General features: G+C 36.3%; 2 protein-coding genes and 1 long non-coding RNA gene across 3 annotated transcripts in view; all 3 read right to left on the minus strand.

Moving 5' to 3' along the window:
* The window catches only part of LOC106408119 (disease resistance protein RBA1-like), a 70,754-nt gene that overhangs the window by 35,312 nt on the left and 15,992 nt on the right, over window positions 1-19,450 (minus strand). The window contains exon 4 of the mRNA XM_048764226.1: window positions 10,315-10,327. Coding sequence (XP_048620183.1) covers window positions 10,315-10,327 — 13 coding nt within the window. The remainder of the gene's footprint in view (window positions 1-10,314; window positions 10,328-19,450) is intronic.
* Window positions 4,604-5,525, minus strand: LOC106409823 (nodulin-related protein 1-like). Its single transcript, XM_013850378.3, has one exon. The coding sequence runs from the start codon at window positions 5,285-5,287 to the stop codon at window positions 4,754-4,756; it is 534 nt and encodes a 177-aa protein (XP_013705832.1). The 5' UTR covers window positions 5,288-5,525; the 3' UTR covers window positions 4,604-4,753.
* Window positions 16,118-17,441, minus strand: LOC106395787. The gene is made up of 2 exons (XR_007326603.1): window positions 16,686-17,441; window positions 16,118-16,515 (listed from the first exon to the last, which is right to left on the minus strand). It is a non-coding gene; the product is annotated as an uncharacterized LOC106395787 (long non-coding RNA).

The following is a 19,450-nucleotide window of genomic DNA, read 5'->3' on the forward strand; positions in this document are numbered from 1 at the left end:
TTTGCTCCCTTGCCCTGATGTCTGGTCTGAGTTCTTTCATGTTGGCAATGTGTACTTATAGAGTTTAACACGTAATTATAGTATTGTTAGAAAATGAATTATAATACTCCTTTTGTATACAAATTCATGATGTTTAAGATTTCTCACACATATTAAGAAACAATAAATACATTTTTCTAATTATTCATTTTTGGTTTTATCAACAAAATTTCATTTCTCAAATTCTCGTAATTTTACTTTTTAATTTATTTTTTAGTTTTAAAAATAATACATTAATTATATTATAAAACATCAATCTTTTGTATACAAGATAAAAAAGGTTAAACACAAGAATCTTCAAAAACTATCAACTTTTACTAACATGTAAGTGGGGAACTAAACTAACCTTTGGGTGTTTCACATTGGGAGGCAAGAATGGATACATCAATGTCTCAAAGTTTGATCTCCACCACATCCCAATGCATTCTCCTACCTGCATTTTATTACAGTTTTGTAGTATTATAGAGAGACCATTCTCAAGCCAAAAACAATCAGAACAGTACTGAGGACAAGAATCCATGGTTCTTACCTCCAACCCGGAACAAGAACATTCTCGTTAACCAAAAGCTTTGACGCGAGTTTGCGTTTCAGGCCTTCAATATCTAAGAAGAAACCAGATTTCAGCAATTGAGATTTGAGCACAGATAAAGAGGTTACAGTAAGAGTAAAAGTAAAACTTGATTCACCAAGTCTCAAACGACCACTAGGAAGCTTGAAGATGGAGTTTCTATACTGAAGAAGCAATACATGAGGATGCTTGAACAATTCAACCTGATGTATCCCAGACTACATTTTCCCATGTAGTTCCCGATCTAGTTTCAACCCAAATCAACCCGAACCAATCCCTAGACAAACCAACACCAATCTGTCGCTAACCAATGAGAATACGCTACCAAAACCCATACTGAAATCGGTAAGGTTCATCAGATTTCGTACCTGAAGCGAGGTGGCTGGACTGGTTCCAAGTTGGATATTATGGATCTTGAGGCTTCTTGTTTCAGAGAAAGAATTCAAAGCCAGAAAAAATATATGAAAATGACGAAGGCGACAAGACAGACGAGATGAAACAAGGGAGAATTTGCGAGATATCTGAGATTGCAAAAAAAATTACATGTCATTGATTTTAACATAATGTAATAACTAACATTTATGCCATTCTACCTTTTCTTCCTTTAATTATCCAGTGACTTTGTTTTGTTAGAGATGATGTGGTCAAAAAAATATGGTGAATAAGATACTTAAATATGATGTCAACAAAATAAGATGTGGCTAAAATTTAGTGCACACTATTGACAACGACAATGTCAAAGTCATCTACATCACTGTTTTTTTACCTTTAATTAGTAAATCTATACTGTAATCAGTAAATTATAAACCAAATATAATCTATAACTATTTTACTATATATTTAAAATTTATCAGCCATAGTTATGAAACATACATATTAAATCATACCCACCCACTTAAATATTAAACCCCAGACAAACCCACTAGTTACTAAATCTAAACCCAAATATAATCTTAACCATATGTTGCGAGTGTACAATTATATCTCAGTGACATAGTACAACACCCAAGATGCGGTAAGAACTATACATAATAAACCCACCCAAGATCGCTGACTACTATACCCAAACCCTTACTTAGTAAATCTAAACCCTAACCAGGAACCTATAAACTCAAATACAATCTATAAACTATTTTTCAATATTAGACAATCTAAACCCTAACAAGGAACCTATAACATGGCAAATTATTACATATTTAAGAAATAGTATAGAACTATTGTCTCAAATAGTATAGAAATATTGTCACAAATTGACTTTGTAAATGCTTTAGAGAAGTTTTGATCATTACGAATAAACCAATATAGTATATTACACTAATATAAGAGTTTATATGCTATCTAACCAAATTTGACTACTATACCCACCCACTTAAATATTTAACCCTAGACAAACTCTCTAGTTACTAAATCTAAACCCAAATAACTTAACTATAAACCCAAATAGAATCTATATAATATGCTGCCAATTTTCTCAACGTAGACGGCATAGTATGAACCTTTATAAATAGTATAGAATGACTGACTCACACCCAACTTTAAATATTAAACTCTAAACAGTTATCACTAAACCCAAGACTCAACCCTCACCTTTCAAATACTAAACCCTAAATCTTAATCACAAAATCCTAAACCATACCACCCATTTAAATATTAAACCCTAAACGAACTCCCTAGTTACTAAAATCTAAACCCAAATATAATCTTAACCATAGGTTCTGAGTGTACAATTCTATCTCAGTGACATAGTACAACACCCAAACTGCGGTAAGAACTATACATAATTAATCCACCCAAAATTACTGACTACTATACCTAAACCCCTACTTAGTAAATCTAAACTCTAACCAGGAACCTATAAACCCAAATACAATCTATAAGTTGTTTTCTAATATTACACAAATTAAACCCTAATTAGGAACTTGTAACATGGCAGATTATTACATATATAAGAAATATGATAGAACTATTGTCTCAGGTAGTATAGAATTATTGTCTCAAATTGACTTTGTAAATGCTTTAGAGAAGTTTTGATCATTGCGAATAAACTAATATAGTATAGAATATAGTATAGTATAGTACCCTAATATAAGGGTTTATTTGCTCTCTAACCAAATTTGGTTTTAATCATTACACATAAACCAATATAGTATGAATTGCATATTACAACCAATCACACAAAATGACAGAGAAAAGAACTATCAAATTTGAAGACATGACAAATTATTACATTTTAGAGAATAGTATAGAAATACGTCTCAAATAGTATGGTACATGTATATAAAGCTACATTAAAGAATCGATACTTAACTATTTTTTTCATCGAATATAGTATAGACGGCGAGTTCATCTTCTTCAATTCATTTTTTTTTCACAGGCTGATACACATTCACTTGAATCGCCGTCATTATTCTTCACCACCATATAGAGATCATCTTCATTTCCTCTCTCTTTTTCGACACGGCGACACTTTTACCGATCCGCCGTCGTTATTCTTCACCACTCTATATGTAAAGCATCATGGATATAACCCTGATGCGATAATCTCAATCTCATTTGCAAGATTCAAAAACGAAAACAAAGTATGAAAGCAAAAACATGATTATGAAACTAAAAATCAATGATTTAAGAGAAAGAGAAAAATAAATGAAAGAGTTGGTGTGTCTACTCACCGTGTATGCCTTAACAGTTGTCTCTTATTTATCACAATTGGTTGTCCTTCTTGTGAGAGGAAATCAATTCCAGAATAAATCTGGGAAGAAGACTTTTATCTTTTGCAAAGTCACCAAAATAAATTACATATGAAAGAATGTGTTTTTCAAAGGGCCACAAGTTATGTTTTAGTATTATTATTATTAAATCAATTTATTTTTTTTCTTACATGTTTCACCGGTTGCATGTGAGGGGCAATATGTCAATATTTTATATAAGAGGCAAGTTGTATAGATGAGTTAGGGGTTTTAGATAGTGAATGAATTATAATTTGTTTGAAGGTTATAGAGCCCAATTTCCCATGAAAGAAGAGTAAAAGATTTTAAAAAAAAAATTAAATTATAGGATAAGATCCATTTGTATCGGGCTTGGGTGGGTAACCCATAGTACTGTGGTTGGGTTGGTAATTCTGAAGATTCATTAAGGGATTTATTGTATTTAGATGTGTTTTGGATTTAAAAGAAAATCAAAAGTTAAATACTTTTATAAGAGGGACATATTAGATATTTTTAAGAACACTTGGGGTATATGGAGTTAAAAGTTCATTTCACATAATTTTACCTTTTAATTTATTTTTTAGTTTTAAAAATAATACATTAATTATATTATAAATGGATGATTGCATAAAACCCCCTGTAAATACCATCACCCTATCTATTCCCACCTATACTATCAAGCTCTTTACCAAACCACTGATGCTAAAGAAGAAGCAACTATCATGTTCGAGGACGAAGCATATTCTGCCCAAGATCTTCATCACCCACAGATTTCAGAAAATTGGAGAGGTCCAAGGGATCTTCAGTAATGTCCAAATCAGGGGGAGTAATGTGTATTGTACTTTTTTTCCTTCACCATGGTTTTGTCCCAATTGGATTTTCCTGGTAATGTTTTAATAAGGCAACATTAAAGCACATTACAAGCTCTAAATGGTTATGACATCCAATGGAGAGTGTTATGAACCAGATTGTGTATTGCTCATAACCAAGAGATTATGATTTGTAATCTTTCTATTTATCTATGACGATGTAATTTTCTATATAACGAATCTCTATGTTATGAATAAAGATAAACTTTTTCATTATATTTATAACATAATTTAAGTTTTATGTTTGATTTTGGGTTTAGATGTCTCCATCATAACTTTTGTGAAAACCCTAAAAAGAGAATCAGATCTGGATAAACCAATTCTATCTGAATATAATTCTGGTTTTGGTTTACCTTCGGATGCTGGTTTTTAAACATCTTAAGATCATCTCTAGTTTTACAAAGTTAATGGCTTCCCATGAGTAATGAGAACTAATCAAAGCTAATATTTTATTTTACATGATCCATCAGTTAACAAATTCAAAACTGACAACTTATATTTAATAGTAACCATGGAAGATAATATATCACTACCATAATTATTTATTTGTTGATCTACTAATTAAACATTAATCACTTCATGAAACCTTGAGCCATCTTAGCATAGTCTCCTAACCCATGGCTGCCACCTCCCGACTTCTCATCCTCTTTCTTAACCGCCGGTCCTCCAGCTCCTCCTCCATGGCTTCCGCTGACACCACCGTGACTGCCAGCACCGCCAGAGGAGTGAGAGTTGGAAGACTCGTACTTGTGGAGAAAATTTTCAGCCTTTTCGAGGTACTGACCAACACCACTCTTTTCATCAAGCTTGCCGTATCTTTGAGCTGCGTCTAGTATGTCGGCGGTGGCTCCGGCGACTTTAGCTTTGTCGAGTTTGTCTGTCTCGTTGCGAGAAGCGGCTTGAGCAGCCTCCGCTACGATCTTGGCGCTAGCCATGAGCTCGGCGTTTGTAGCTGGCTTATGCATTGTTGGATCGGAGCTGGAAGCAGGTTTATGTGTTGGAACGGTGTGGCCCGGTTTGTTATTGTTGTGGTTCGGGTCAGGGTCTGAAGTTTCCGGTTTCTTGTCGGAGAATTTCTTCTTTACTTGGTCGGTGAGGAAATCCATGTTTCTTGTCTCGTCTCAGACGAAAAAAGGTTGTTTTAGTTGATCTTGAGTTTGGAAAATGTAAAGTAACAAGTTATTCGGGGATGGTATTTATTGAAAGTGAGAAAGATTAATACTTTATTCATTGTCCACTAGTTTTATTTTTGCCTCCGCTACTTAATGGGGATAATTATAGGCATGATCTTTCCACCACAACTTTAAAGAAAACGTAATTAGCGTTTATGGATATGGTCAAGAAGAGAGTCAAATCAGTTCACATTTCATTGATCCCTTACCCAAACAAATAAACAAAACAAATCCCCAAGTTCATTGCCATTTGTTTACCATTTACCACATGTTTACTTTCAGAGCCATATATATGGGCATAACCCAATAACACATTTGTTTTATCTCCAGAATCTTAAAATATTTTATATAGAGACATAAGCTACTAAACTGTTTAATTCTTTTTTTTCCTTACTTGGACCCCAGAATATCAGATCCGACCATGTTTACTTATACAATTTAACACGTAATTATAGTATTTAAGAGAATGCCTTATTTTGCTCCCTTGCCCTGATGTCTGGTCTGAGTTCTTTCATGTTGGCAATGTTTACTTATACAGTTTAACACGTAATTATAGTATTGTTAGAAAATGAATTATAATACTCCTTTTGTATACAAATTCATGATGTTTAAGATTTCTCACACATATTAAGAAACAATAAATACATTTTTCTAATTATTCATTTTTGGTTTTATCAACAAAATTTCATTTCTCAAATTCTTGTAATTTTACTTTTTAATTTATTTTTTAGTTTTAAAAATAATACATTAATTATATTATAAAACATCAATGTTTTGTATACAAGATAAAAAAGGAGAATTGCCAAGTGTGACTCAAAACTTGGAGTCAAACCCAAAACAATACCCCAACTTGGGTCAAAGGCAAAAGTAACCTAAAAGGCTATTGAAATTACAACTATCCCCTTGTGACCAAACAAAAAAACGGAATTCTTTTTACGTTTCTACCCCTCGCAAGTCGTCTGTTTAGACGACTTGAAAATAAGTCGTCCAGACGACTTAACTTAAAGTCGTCTGGACAGTTAGTCTTAAACATAATTTAAAAATTTTGTAAAAAATATTTTGATAAGTGAAAAATGGGAATTATGTAATTAACATATGTCTTAGGAGGTATAAATTAAGATATAACAAATTTCAATTGTTTTCAGCATAGATGAGTGAAAGTAGTGAGTCATGATATTCTTAAGTTTATGTTTCATCAACATATGTTGTAGTATTGTATGTGTTCTTAGGGTTAGATTTTGGAAAGCATTAAAACCGTTTTTGAAAATTTTTAAAATTACTTATGCGTGTTCATTTCTGTGTATAGTAAACACTATTTAAGTATAATTTGATTTTATAACGTGGTTAGTTAGTTAATCTAGTCATTTTAGTTTAGGGGTTCATTTTAGGGTCTAGGACGACTTAATATTTTGTCGTCTGAAAACAGACGACTAAATATTAAGTCGTCTGTTGTACATTATCAGCCAGAATAAGTCGTCTAAACCGGACCAAACCTTAAAGTTTACCAATGTAATTTTAAAGCTAACCGGATTATTTACCCAATATATAAGGTGATTTTTTTTTTTTTTCATTTTTCGCGATATTCAGAAACCCTAACAGTTCTCTCTCAAAGGCGATTTCGAATTCCCACGATTTCCGAACAAACCATCGTTCTCAACATCGGCTATCTATCTCACTTCATTCTCACCGTTGTCGCCGCAGCTTCTTCTAACCCTAGCGCCGCCGATTCCTCTAAACCCTAGCGCCGCCGATTCCTCTAAACCCTAGCGCCGCCGCTTCCACTATTTCCGAACAAACCGTCGCCCTCGCCACCGTGGTCACCAACGTTCTAAACACTAGCGCCGCCGCTTCTTCTAAACCCTAGCGCCGCCGCTTCTTCTCTGTAAACCTTAGCGCCGTTTCTCTGTAAACCCTAACGCCGCTAAGTCATCAATCTCGAGGAAAAGATGAACATAAAACGTTGTCTCTATCAATTTACTCATTCTCACCGTTTCACGTTTATTTTTTCAGATCTATAACCGCAATGACGAGTACTCCAACTCCTTCTGCGACTGGAAGACTTGTAAGTAATTTAAGTCGTCTGGAAAGTCTTCCAACTGGACGACTTAGTAGATGACTTAAATATAAGTCGTCCATTTGGAAGACTTTCCAGACGACTTAATTATAAGTCGTCTACTAAGTCGTCTGGACTTATATTGTTGTCTTTGATTATTTTGCAGACAAAAAGGATGGATATTCCAGAACTCCCCCGTAGGTTATACACATCAGGGGAAGAACCAGAAGCCCACAATAGCATTTCGTATCATACGGATAACAGCAAGTTGCATACTGCTCTTAGGAAAGCTCTTACTGATGACGAATTTGAAGAGCTCAAGGAGTCGAGTTTGGGAGTTTTCATCAAGTTCAAGGAGCAGGGATTTGGTTGGGCTTCAAGGCTGGTTCACTACATGCTCAGTTTCAAGCTGGACATTAAGAAGAAGTATGAGATGTGGTCTCTCGTTGGTCCAGAACCTTTGAGGTTTTCACTGTTAGAGTTTGAAAACCTCACTGGTCTAAACTGCGAGTACATCGAGGACCTTGAGACACCAAAATGTGACGTTACCCCAGAGATGGTTTCTTTCTGGGGGATGCTGGGAGTTCATCTGGAAGCTGGGCCAACTACTGATCAGATAATAGCAGCACTGCAGAGATGCGGGGATTGGTCCAGGGAAGATCGCAAGCGGCTCGCGTACCTCTCCATCTTCACTGGATTCATTGAAGGGAGAAAGTTTTCAACCGCTACACGATCTACTCTGGCAAGGCTAGTGATGGATTTAGAACGGTTTGAGAATTATCCATGGGGGAGAGTCGCATTTAAGGTGCTGATGGACTCTTTGTGGAACAAAGAAATTGCTGGCTGTTACACCGTGGATGGGTTTATACAAGTTCTTCAGGTCTGGACGTACACAGCTATGCCGGAATTGGGTGCTAGTATTGGTGGTCCCAGAGCAGACAGTCCGTCTCCACCGATACTGGCTTACGAGGGCAGCAGAGGCCGCAGATCAATGAAAGCTGCTATCTTGAGTCAGGTATTTACTTCAATCCAAAAGACTGCGCAGACGACTTATTATAAGTCGTCTGGAAGGTCGTCCAGCTGGACGACTTATCGGACGACTTAATTAAGTCGTCTGGAAAGTCTTCCATCTGGACGACTTATTAGACGACTTATTATAAGTCGTCTGGAAGGTCTTCCAGCTGGACGACATAGTAGACGACTTATAATTAAGTCGTCTATTTAGTATTTTTTTTCAAATATCTAACTCGATTCTTCTATTTACTGCAGACCCGCGTGATCAACTTTGTTGAGAAGGACATTAGTGAAATGTGGCCAAAATGGGACTCTGAGGTTGAGGACCTGCCCGCGGAGAACATCATTAAAGTCATGTATGAGCGGAGACCGTGGAAGTGGACCATGGATTGCTGGGAAGTCACTGGTACTAAGGTCAATACAAAACCTAAGGTTGTGACTCCATCAAAGAAGGCCAAAGAGATGGTTGTGTTGGAGGAGGAGGAGGAGGAGGAGGAAGACAATCCAAGACCTCGGAAGAAAGCTCGTAAAGAGGCTCCTAAAGTGGCTAGTGAAGAGGCTAGAGAAGAGGCTAGAGGGGTGACCAGAGAGGAGTTGGAAATTATGTTCAAGGGCGTAGCTGACTGCATGAAAAAAGGGTTTAATAAGTGCATGAGGGAGTTTAGGAAGTTGTCCGATAGATTGGAAGCTGTGGAGAAGAAGGTTGGTGTCACCAATCAGGCTACCCCTCAAGATAAACAGCCTACCCCTCTTGCCAAAGAAACCGGGGTAGAAACAAACAGGCTACCCCTCAAGATAAACAACCTACCCCTCTTGCCAAAGAAACCGGGGGTAGAAACAAACAGGCTACCCCTCATGCCAATGAAACCGTGGTTAGTAACCAGCCTCCTCCTCATCAAACCAAACAGCAGCCTCCTCCTCCTCAAAAGAAACAGCAGCAGCCTCCTCCTCCTCAAAAGAAACAGCCTCCTCCTCAAAAGAAACAGCCTCCTCAAATCAAAGAGGTTAGTATCAAATCCAGGGTTAACTAGTTGTCCAGACGACTGTAAAAGTTGTCTGGACGACTAGTTGACCCTGGACGACTTAAACGTAAGTTGTCTGGACGACTAGTTGACCACGGAAGACTTAATTTTAAGTCGTCCAGGTCCAACTAGTCGTCCAGACAACTTTTGTTTAAGTCGTCCAGAGTTAACTTGTGTGCAACTTTTATTGCAGAGATGGTTGCCGGAGGATACAGCAACCGAGGCGAACTCGGTAAATAAGACCTCCAAAGAGATTGTTGCTGTCACTTCCACCGATCACCAACCGAGCCTCGCTTCCACCGATCAACAACCGAGCCTCGCTTCCACCGAGCCAAGCGATCCAGTTTCAGAACCGAGCCTGGTTGTATTGGACAAGCGTGCAAAGAGTAAACGAGCGAAGAAACCTGCTCCCACTGTGAGATCTCCTTATACGGCAGAGAAAAAAAAAGATAAAGTGGGAGCCTATAATCCATTTCCGCCAGTAAACAAAGATCGGTTGAAGGAACTCGCTGATTGGTTGAAAACTGATCCGTAAGTGATTGCTTTACCCATAATAGCTTGATTTAGTCGTCCAAAACTGATTGCTTTTTTTGTTTGCAGTCATTATTTAACTAAGACCGAGGACAAACCACGTACATCACCAACAAGGTGGTACCACTTCCTCCGGACAGCCAGAGGATGGCTGGAAGACTGCGTAAGTCTTCTGCACACGATTTAAGTCGTCTACAAAGTCGTCCAAGTAGACTACTTTCCAGACGACTTATTATAAGTCGTCTGGAAAGTCGTCTACTTGGACGACCACGTAGACGACTTATATTTAAGTCGTCTGGTAACTTCTAACTTGTTATATTTAATATGCAGCATATAGATGCTTGGATTAATGTGCTAAGGCAGAGGTATCAGGAGAACCCACAAGCTTTCAGGAGCGAGCGAATGTGCTTCCTGGATCACAACTTTTCCCAGTCTTGGAGAGAGCAGTATCACCTCTTCAAAACATCGGAACCTGATCACAAAGGTTTAGGAAGAGTTCTACCTGGTGGGGCGTCGTATTTTTATGACGGATCAATACCTTCATTTTGCCAATCAAACAAGAAGTGGGGGGAGGACATTGATGATATCTATGCGCCAGTGAACTTGGACGACAAGCATTGGGTTGCTATTTGGATATCGATCCCTAAGAGGCACATAGTCGTCTGGGACAGCATACCTTCATCTAGTGTACCAGACGCATGGGATGCGATAATGGAGCCTTTTCTCCAGATGGTCCCTTATCTGCTTGTTGAGTGCGCAGCCACCGACGAAATACGGGTCAAATACGGGTTTGAGCCATACACATATGAGAGACCGCTGAAAGGTGTACCCACGGCCAACAATGGTGATTGTGGCGTGTACACTGTAAAGTACATTGAATGTCATGCTCTCGGTGTCTCCTTTGACCCTAAAGACTTTGCTAGGTGCAACGCAAAGAAAATGAGGGATAATATGGCGGTGGATATATGGAAGGAGCTTGTTGATCAGCATCTAAAAGAAAATGTGGATGGTGATAGGTTCGTGGGCTTGTATGATTAGATTAGTGTTTGTATTTGAACTTGTCTTTGTATTTGAATATATAAGTTGAACTTGTAAATATATAAGTTGTAAATATATAAGTTGTCTGGAAGATTAGTGTTTGTATTTGAACTTGTAAATATATAAGTTGTCTGGAAGAAATAAGTCGTCTGGAAGGTTTTCCAACTGGACGACTTACAAATAAGTCGTCTAGAAGGTTTGGACGACTTATTATAAGTCGTCTGGAAGGTTTTCCAACTGGACGACTTACAAATAAGTCGTCTAGAAGGTTTGGACGACTTGAAGGGATAGTAGAAGGTCGTCTAAAAATAAAATACACTGGACGACTTAGTAGAAGGTCGTCTAAAAATAAAATACACTGGACGACTTAGTAGAAGGTCGTCTAAAAATAAAATACACTGGACGACTTAGTAGAAGGTCGTCTAAAAATAAAATACACTGGACGACTTAGTAGAAGGTCGTCTAAAAATAAAATACACTGGACGACTTAGTAGAAGGTCGTCTAAAAATAAAATACACTGGACGACTAAAAATTTAGTCGTCTGGACGGGTAATCAAGACTGGACGACTTAAAAATTTTGTGTACATTGTGGTTTCGTATGGCCAGTTTCCTTGCAGTTTGAGCATCTCCGTGCCCTGTGTTTCTTCCTGGGTTTGTGTCCTCTCATCCTAGATAGCTCCAACCAAGATTGCCATCTTGATTTCTTCGGTCTCCCCCGACCACGCTTTAGTTCTGGAGGAAAGCATTCTCGTTCCTCAATATGTTGTGACACGATAGGATATATATTCTCTGAGTATCCTGCATACAGATAATTCTTTGAGTACAGTGGACATACAAGTGTGGAGATATGCAAACCAGCATGTATTCCAGCAGCTATAGCATGAGAGCAAGGTATTTTCTCCACTCCATAGACACCACAATCACACTTTGCATGTTCCAAATCAACCACACAGTCCATTTTGCCACCTTTGACAAAGAAATGCCATCCATCAATTGGTTCGACCGTCATCGTACCCGCTATCTCTTCTCGAACAGCAAGCAAGTATTCAACACCCCCGCTATGTTCAGTTGTGAGACTCAAAGCATCTTGTCTCCTTTTCCAATACCATTTTCCTAACTTCTGCCTTATGAACTCCAGCAGGAACGTAATCGGAAATCCTCTTGCTCGCTTCAGTGCGGAATTAATAGATTCAGCAATGTTGCTTGTTTTTATGTTGAACCTGTTCCCCTTACAATAAACCCTTGACCATAGCCTGACGTCGGCTTTCTCCAAATACGTTGCAAGTTCCGGGTTTGCACTCCGTATCTCAGCCATGTACCAGTCAAAATCGTAAACCGTGTGAGTATAAGCAGCCCCTTTCACCAAGTACATGAGATGTTTCCCTTTAAACTTTTTGACAATGTTATCTTGAAGGTGATAATAACATATTCCTCGGGTTGCCCAAGGAAACACCTTATCACACGCACTTTTAATGGCCTTGTGCCGGTCGGAGACTATCACCAGAGGCTTGTCATGAGATATACAACTAGCCAATTTTGTGAAAAACCATTCCCAAGAAGGTATATCTTCCTCATCCACGATCCCAAAAGCCAATGGGAATATCTGAAAATTGCCATCTTGTGCGGCTGCAACTAACATAGTTCCTCCATACTTTCCACTTAGGTGAGTTCCATCCACCACAATGACCCTTCTCTGATACTTAAAACCTTTGATAGAAGCTCCAAAAGAGAGAAATAGATACTTAAATCTTTTCATAGAATCAAGTTCTATCGCCGTGATAGAATCAGGATTTGCAATGGAGATTTGCTCGAGATATGATGCCAGACGCGAATACCCTTCTTTTGCTGATCCTCTCACCAATCTTTGTGCATATAACAGTGCTCTGTATGAAGTGGTGTAATCAAGCGCCATGCCAAACATGTTCCTCATTGCATCAGTGATATGCTGCGGAGTTATCCCATCAATGATTCCAACACGATCAATGAAAAGACTACCTACATACTTCGGAGTACAGTGTCTCCGCTGAGCGATTCGGTCTCCCGCTGAGCATAAATGTTTTTCCACATACTTTGTTACCCAAAACGTGTTTGTCCCATGTTTGACACTCGCTCTGACCTTCCATCCACAATAGCTAACCGGACATGTTGCCACAACGAGAGTTTTCGTTGATTTGTATAATTTGAAAGAAAACTTACCCCTCACTGCTGCCAACCGCAGCTCTGAAAGCAGAGCACCCTTGCTAACAAAACTCTGGTTGACATAGATACTGGTACCATTCGATTTTCCTCCTTCAATAGCATTTGTCTTAGCATATGTCTTTTGGATTTCTTCAAAACAAATATTATCATCATCTTCCTCGTCCTCATCTGGAACCTTTCCATAAAGACTGTAATCCCCACCATTCTGATCCGTTTCACCAACAATAGAATTATCAGCATCCTCCTCCCCATTTTCCTCCTCCCCATCTTCTTCCCATTCACCAGCTTCATCATTATCACCAACATCTTCTTCCCATTCACCAGCTTCATCATTATCACCAACATATTTTTCCCATTCACCAGCTTCATCAATATCCCTTTTCTCTGAAACCGTTTCGACCTTGCTGCGGCTTGATACACAAAGACATACTCTATGGGTTTTGAGTATCTCCAGCAAGTTTCGAACTTGTCTATCACTTGTAACATGAATGGGAAGACTGCCTGGAGCCATCATCATTTCTGCTGGTAATGAGTAGCTAATCTCCACACTCACTGTTCTCATGTCCAGGTTATAATCTTCTTGAGCCATTGCAACAAGTTCAGCATGTGTTGAATCTTCATTCAATAAAAACAATCTTCCTCCTTTGAGATCATCAACCACAAAATCCCAACGGAAATCTCTCAACAACCATTCTCCATACACTGCATGTAACTGAAAAATCATCTGCAAATATTCAAAATAAAACACATTAGTAAACATAGAGAAAAGGGAAATGAAGAAGTTCAATAAACATTGCCGCAGACGACTTAGCATTAAGTCGTCCAGAAGACTTAAAGGTAAGTCGTCTAAAGAGGTCACTTTTGCAATTGAAAATTAAAAGGGACGACTTAATTCTAAGTCGTCCGGCTTTGTTTGTTAAAAAAAAAACTTCAGACGACTTATATATAAGTCGTCTACGAGAAACGGGCTAGTTTTGCATTTGACCGAATCGTGTCAGATCTTTGACTATTTCTGGACGACTTATAATTCAGTCGTCTCTGGGAAAGTTAAAATTTCAATATTTTATGAAAACTTGACGACTTACACGTAAGTCGTCCTAGGTTAGTTTTGTAATTGAAAAATAAAACTTGAAATTTAACTTTCTCCAGACGACTTAGATGAAAGTCGTCCAGCTAAACGACTTAATTTAAGGTCGTCCGGGATAAGCAAGGTTTGACCAGAAAATTGGGAAAAATTCTGGACGACTTTGCTTTCCCCGGACGACTTTAAATTAAGTCTTCTGGAGGGACGACTTTATATTAAGTCGTCTGGTTAAAGTTAAATTATGAAGTTTTATTTTTCAATTACAAAACTAACCTAGGACGACTTACACGTAAGTCGTCAAGTTTTCATAAAATATTGAAATTTTAACTTTCCCAGAGACGACTGAATTATAAGTCGTCCAGAAATAGTCAAAGATCTGACACGATTCGGTCAAATGCAAAACTAGCCCGTTTCTCGTAGACGACGTATATATAAGTCGTCTGAAGTGTTTTTTTTTAACAAACAAAGCTGGACGACTTAATTTAAGTCGTCCGTTTGACCAGAAGACTCATCAGTAAGTCTTCTACATACAGATGACTTACTAGTAAGTCTTCTACGCGAACAGATCTTGAAAAAAAATTCAAATTCAAACATACATATTAAATCATACTCACCCACTTAAATATTAAACCCCAGACAAACCCACTAGTTACTAAATCTAAACCCAAATATAATCTTAACCATATGTTGCGAGTGTACAATTATATCTCAGTGACATAGTACAACACCCAAGATGCGGTAAGAACTATACATAATAAACCCACCCAAGATCGCTGACTACTATACCCAAACCCTTACTTAGTAAATCTAAACCCTAACCAGGAACCTATAAACTCAAATACAATCTATAAACTATTTTTCAATATTAGACAATCTAAACCCTAACAAGGAACCTATAACATGGCAAATTATTACATATTTAAGAAATAGTATAGAACTATTGTCTCAAATAGTATAGAAATATTGTCACAAATTGACTTTGTAAATGCTTTAGAGAAGTTTTGATCATTACGAATAAACCAATATAGTATATTACACTAATATAAGGGTTTATATGCTATCTAACCAAATTTGACTACTATACCCACCCACTTAAATATTTAACCCTAGACAAACTCTCTAGTTACTAAATCTAAACCCAAATAACTTAACTATAAACCCAAATAGAATCTATATAATATGCTGCCAATTTTCTCAACGTAGACGGCATAGTATGAACCTTTATAAATAGTATAGAATGACTGACTCACACCCAACTTTAAATATTAAACTCTAAACAGTTATCATTAAACCCAAGACTCAACCCTCACCTTCCAAATACTAAACCCTAAATCTTAATCACAAAATCCTAAACCATACCACCCATTTAAATATTAAACCCTAAACGAACTCCCTAGTTACTAAATCTAAACCCAAATATAATCTTAACCATAGGTTCTGAGTGTACAATTCTATCTCAGTGACATAGTACAACACCCAAACTGCGGTAAGAACTATACATAATTAATCCACCCAAAATTACTGACTACTATACCTAAACCCCTACTTAGTAAATCTAAACTCTAACCAGGAACCTATAAACCCAAATACAATCTATAAGTTGTTTTCTAATATTACACAAATTAAACCCTAATTAGGAACTTGTAACATGGCAGATTAGTACATATATAAGAAATATGATAGAACTATTGTCTCAGGTAGTATAGAATTATTGTCTCAAATTGACTTTGTAAATGCTTTAGAGAAGTTTTGATCATTGCGAATAAACTAATATAGTATAGAATATAGTATAGTATAGTACACTAATATAAGGGTTTATTTGCTCTCTAACCAAATTTGGTTTTAATCATTACACATAAACCAATATAGTATGAATTGCATATTACAACCAATCACACAAAATGACAGAGAAAAGAACTATCAAATTTGAAGACATGACAAATTATTACATTTTAGAGAATAGTATAGAAATACGTCTCAAATAGTATGATACATGTATATAAAGCTACATTAAAGAATCGATACTTAACTATTTTTTTCATCGAATATAGTATAGACGGCGAGTTCATCTTCTTCAATTCATTTTTTTTCACAGGCTGATACACATTCACTTGAATCGCCGTCATTATTCTTCACCACCATATAGAGATCATCTTCATCTCCTCTCTCTTTTTCGACACGGCGACACTTTTACCGATCCGCCGTCGTTATTCTTCACCACTATATATGTAAAGCATCATGGATATAACCTTGATGCGATAATCTCAATCTCATTTGCAAGATTCAAAAACGAAAACAGAGTATGAAAGCAAAAACATGATTATGAAACTAAAAATCAATGATTTAAGAGAAAGAGAAAAATAAATGAAAGAGTTGGTGTGTCTACTCACCGTGTATGCCTTAACAGTTGTCTCTTATTTATCACAATTGGTTGTCCTTCTTGTGAGAAGAAATCAATTCCAGAATAAATCTGGGAAGAAGACTTTTATCTTTTGCAAAGTTACCAAAATAAATTACATATGAAAGAATGTGTTTTTCAAAGGGCCACAAGTTATGTTTTAGTATTATTATTATTAAATCAATTTATTTTTTTTCTTACATGTTTCACCGGTTGCATGTGAGGGGCAATATGTCAATATTATATATAAGAGGTAAGTTGTATAGATGAGTTAGGGGTTTTAGATAGTGAATGAATTATAATTTGTTTGAAGGTTATAGAGCCCAATTTCCCATGAAAGAAGAGGAAAAGATTTAAAAAAAAAAATTAAATTATAGGATAAGATCCATTTGTATCGGGCTTGGGTGGGTAACCCATAGTACTGTGGTTGGGTTGGTAATTCTGAAGATTCATTAATGGATTTATTGTATTTAGATGTGTTTTGGATTTAAAAAAAAATCAAAAGTTAAATACTTTTATAAGAGGGACATATTAGATTTTTTTAAGAACACTTGGGGTATATGGAGTTAAAAGTTCATTTCACATAATTTTACCTTTTAATTTATTTTTTAGTTTTAAAAATAATACATTAATTATATTATAAATGGATGATTGCATAAAACCCCCTGTAAATACCATCACCCTATCTATTCCTACCTATACTATCAAGCTCTTTACCAAACCACCTAGAGATATGAAATCTCTTTACAACTCCCCCCCCCCCCCATTCTTTTTAATTCTGTATAGAGCCCCCTCTCTAATCAAAATTCAAAAATGAAATTATAGATTTGTAAATTGCGTTTTGTGAACTGTGATCCCCCATTAACTTAAACCCGACCCGACCCATAAACACCCGACCCAAGTTACTTTAAAAAAAAAAATCAATTTAGGGGCAAATTAAAATTAGGGTTTGTTGTGTAATAAAGGTGAGGTATTTATATATCTGAGTATTAATTATATTATTCTTTTATGTGTTTAGTATATAAGAAAGAAGAAGGAAACGATTGTGGGAGAGAGGGAGAGATGAAAGTGATGTTTTTGTTTGTTACGAGGGAGAGAGATACGTAAAACTAATTGCTCATATATATTACTACAAGTGAACAAGAAACCCTTTATATAGAAGGGAGAAGTCGGTTAAACACACAAAACGACAAAACCATTGGACTGACACGTGCAGTGGTGATGGTGCAAAGCTGATGAGGGGAGAAGGACAAGTGTCCAAGCTGGATAATCATCCAATTTTCATATTTATCTTCTAACAGGGTTGAGTTTGTCTCTCTTTTTCACGATACGACAATGACGTCAACAAACATAGAAAGAAAAACGAGAGAAGATAGAGAGAAACGACAGCAGCCAGGATAGAATGAGAAAATAATTTAATGATTGGAATCGATTTCTAGACGTGAGATTAAAGGTTAAAATGAGAAAATTATAAGAAAAACACAAGATTTCATTGAATCGTGATAGATCTGTACTGAATATAATGATGAAATTTGCAGAAACTCTGGTCGATAACTAAAGGAAGAAGAATACTTACTTATGGTTTTGCCATTACTTAAAAAACAAAAAAAAAATGCAAAACTTGAGCTTTTTTTAACCTGAGTTTAAACGGTTGTAAACCAGCTTCCCCTCCACTAGGCTACGGTAAAAACTTAGTATTATTACGTAAAACATATAACAATATATATATTTATAAAATAAAGCAGATAACGGTGTCTTCGCCATCAGAATTGCAGATGCTTCAAGGAGAAAAAAAATGGTGACATCAAACTTGGTCGTGTTCTTAAATATTACTTTATTCTTTTATCACGAGAATTATGACAATAATCACTAGCTGTTACGTATATTGCACATACATATTTCTAAGCCCAATGTTGCCATTATGGTTGATGACGAATGAAAGAAAAAGAACTAAAAATAGTATATTAGAGCATCTCCAAAAGAACTAAAAATAGCCATTATTAATTAATATTGTTGTAGTATATTTATATATGTGCTAGTTATTTAAAAAAGTTTTATGAATTCAAATTAGTTATGACAAATATAAGGACCATATTATAAAATATAAATAGTTTTGAAGTTGAGTTTGAAGTTTTACTTTTGGAGAACAACATAACTTCAAATATAGAGTTTTAGAAACTTCAAAATAGAGTTTCTTTTTTGAGATGCTCTTAGAGTTTAAATTGATTTTGTTAGATAGAGATGAAAGAACTGAAATTGCAGCTGCTCATCGTTCTCTTGTAAGCTTTTGTCTTCTTCTTGCTCACGTCATTATTATATCTCGTCTCTCCCTCTCTGCTCTCGTTTCTCTATTTGTTCACGTCGTTGTCGTATCATGAGAAAGAGGGACAAACTCAACCCTAATTTTAATTTGCCCCTAAATTGATTTTTTTTTTTAAAGTAACTCGGGTCGGGTGTTTATGAGTCGGATCGGGTTTAAGTTAATGGAGAATTACAGTTCACAAAACGCAATTTACAAATCTATAGTTTTGTTTTTGAATTTAGATTAGAGAGGGAGATCTGTGTAGAATTAAAAAGAATGGGAAGAGTTATAAAGAGATTTTATATCTCTGAGTGGTATGGTAAGGAGTTGGATAGTATATGTGAGAATAAATAGGGTGATGATATTTACATGGAATTTTAGGCAGTCATCCCTATTATAAAACATCAATCTTTTGTATACAAGATAAAAAAGTAGAACATTAATGCATTTGTATG

This window comes from Brassica napus, chromosome C7 (genome assembly GCF_020379485.1).
Source record: "Brassica napus cultivar Da-Ae chromosome C7, Da-Ae, whole genome shotgun sequence".
NCBI classification, from domain to species: Eukaryota; Viridiplantae; Streptophyta; class Magnoliopsida; order Brassicales; family Brassicaceae; genus Brassica; species Brassica napus.

Bases quoted from the DNA above. Each gene is read 5' to 3' on its own strand.
- LOC106409823 (XM_013850378.3), bottom strand. From the start codon at position 5,287: ATGGATTTCCTCACCGACCAAGTAAAGAAGAAATTCTCCGACAAGAAA.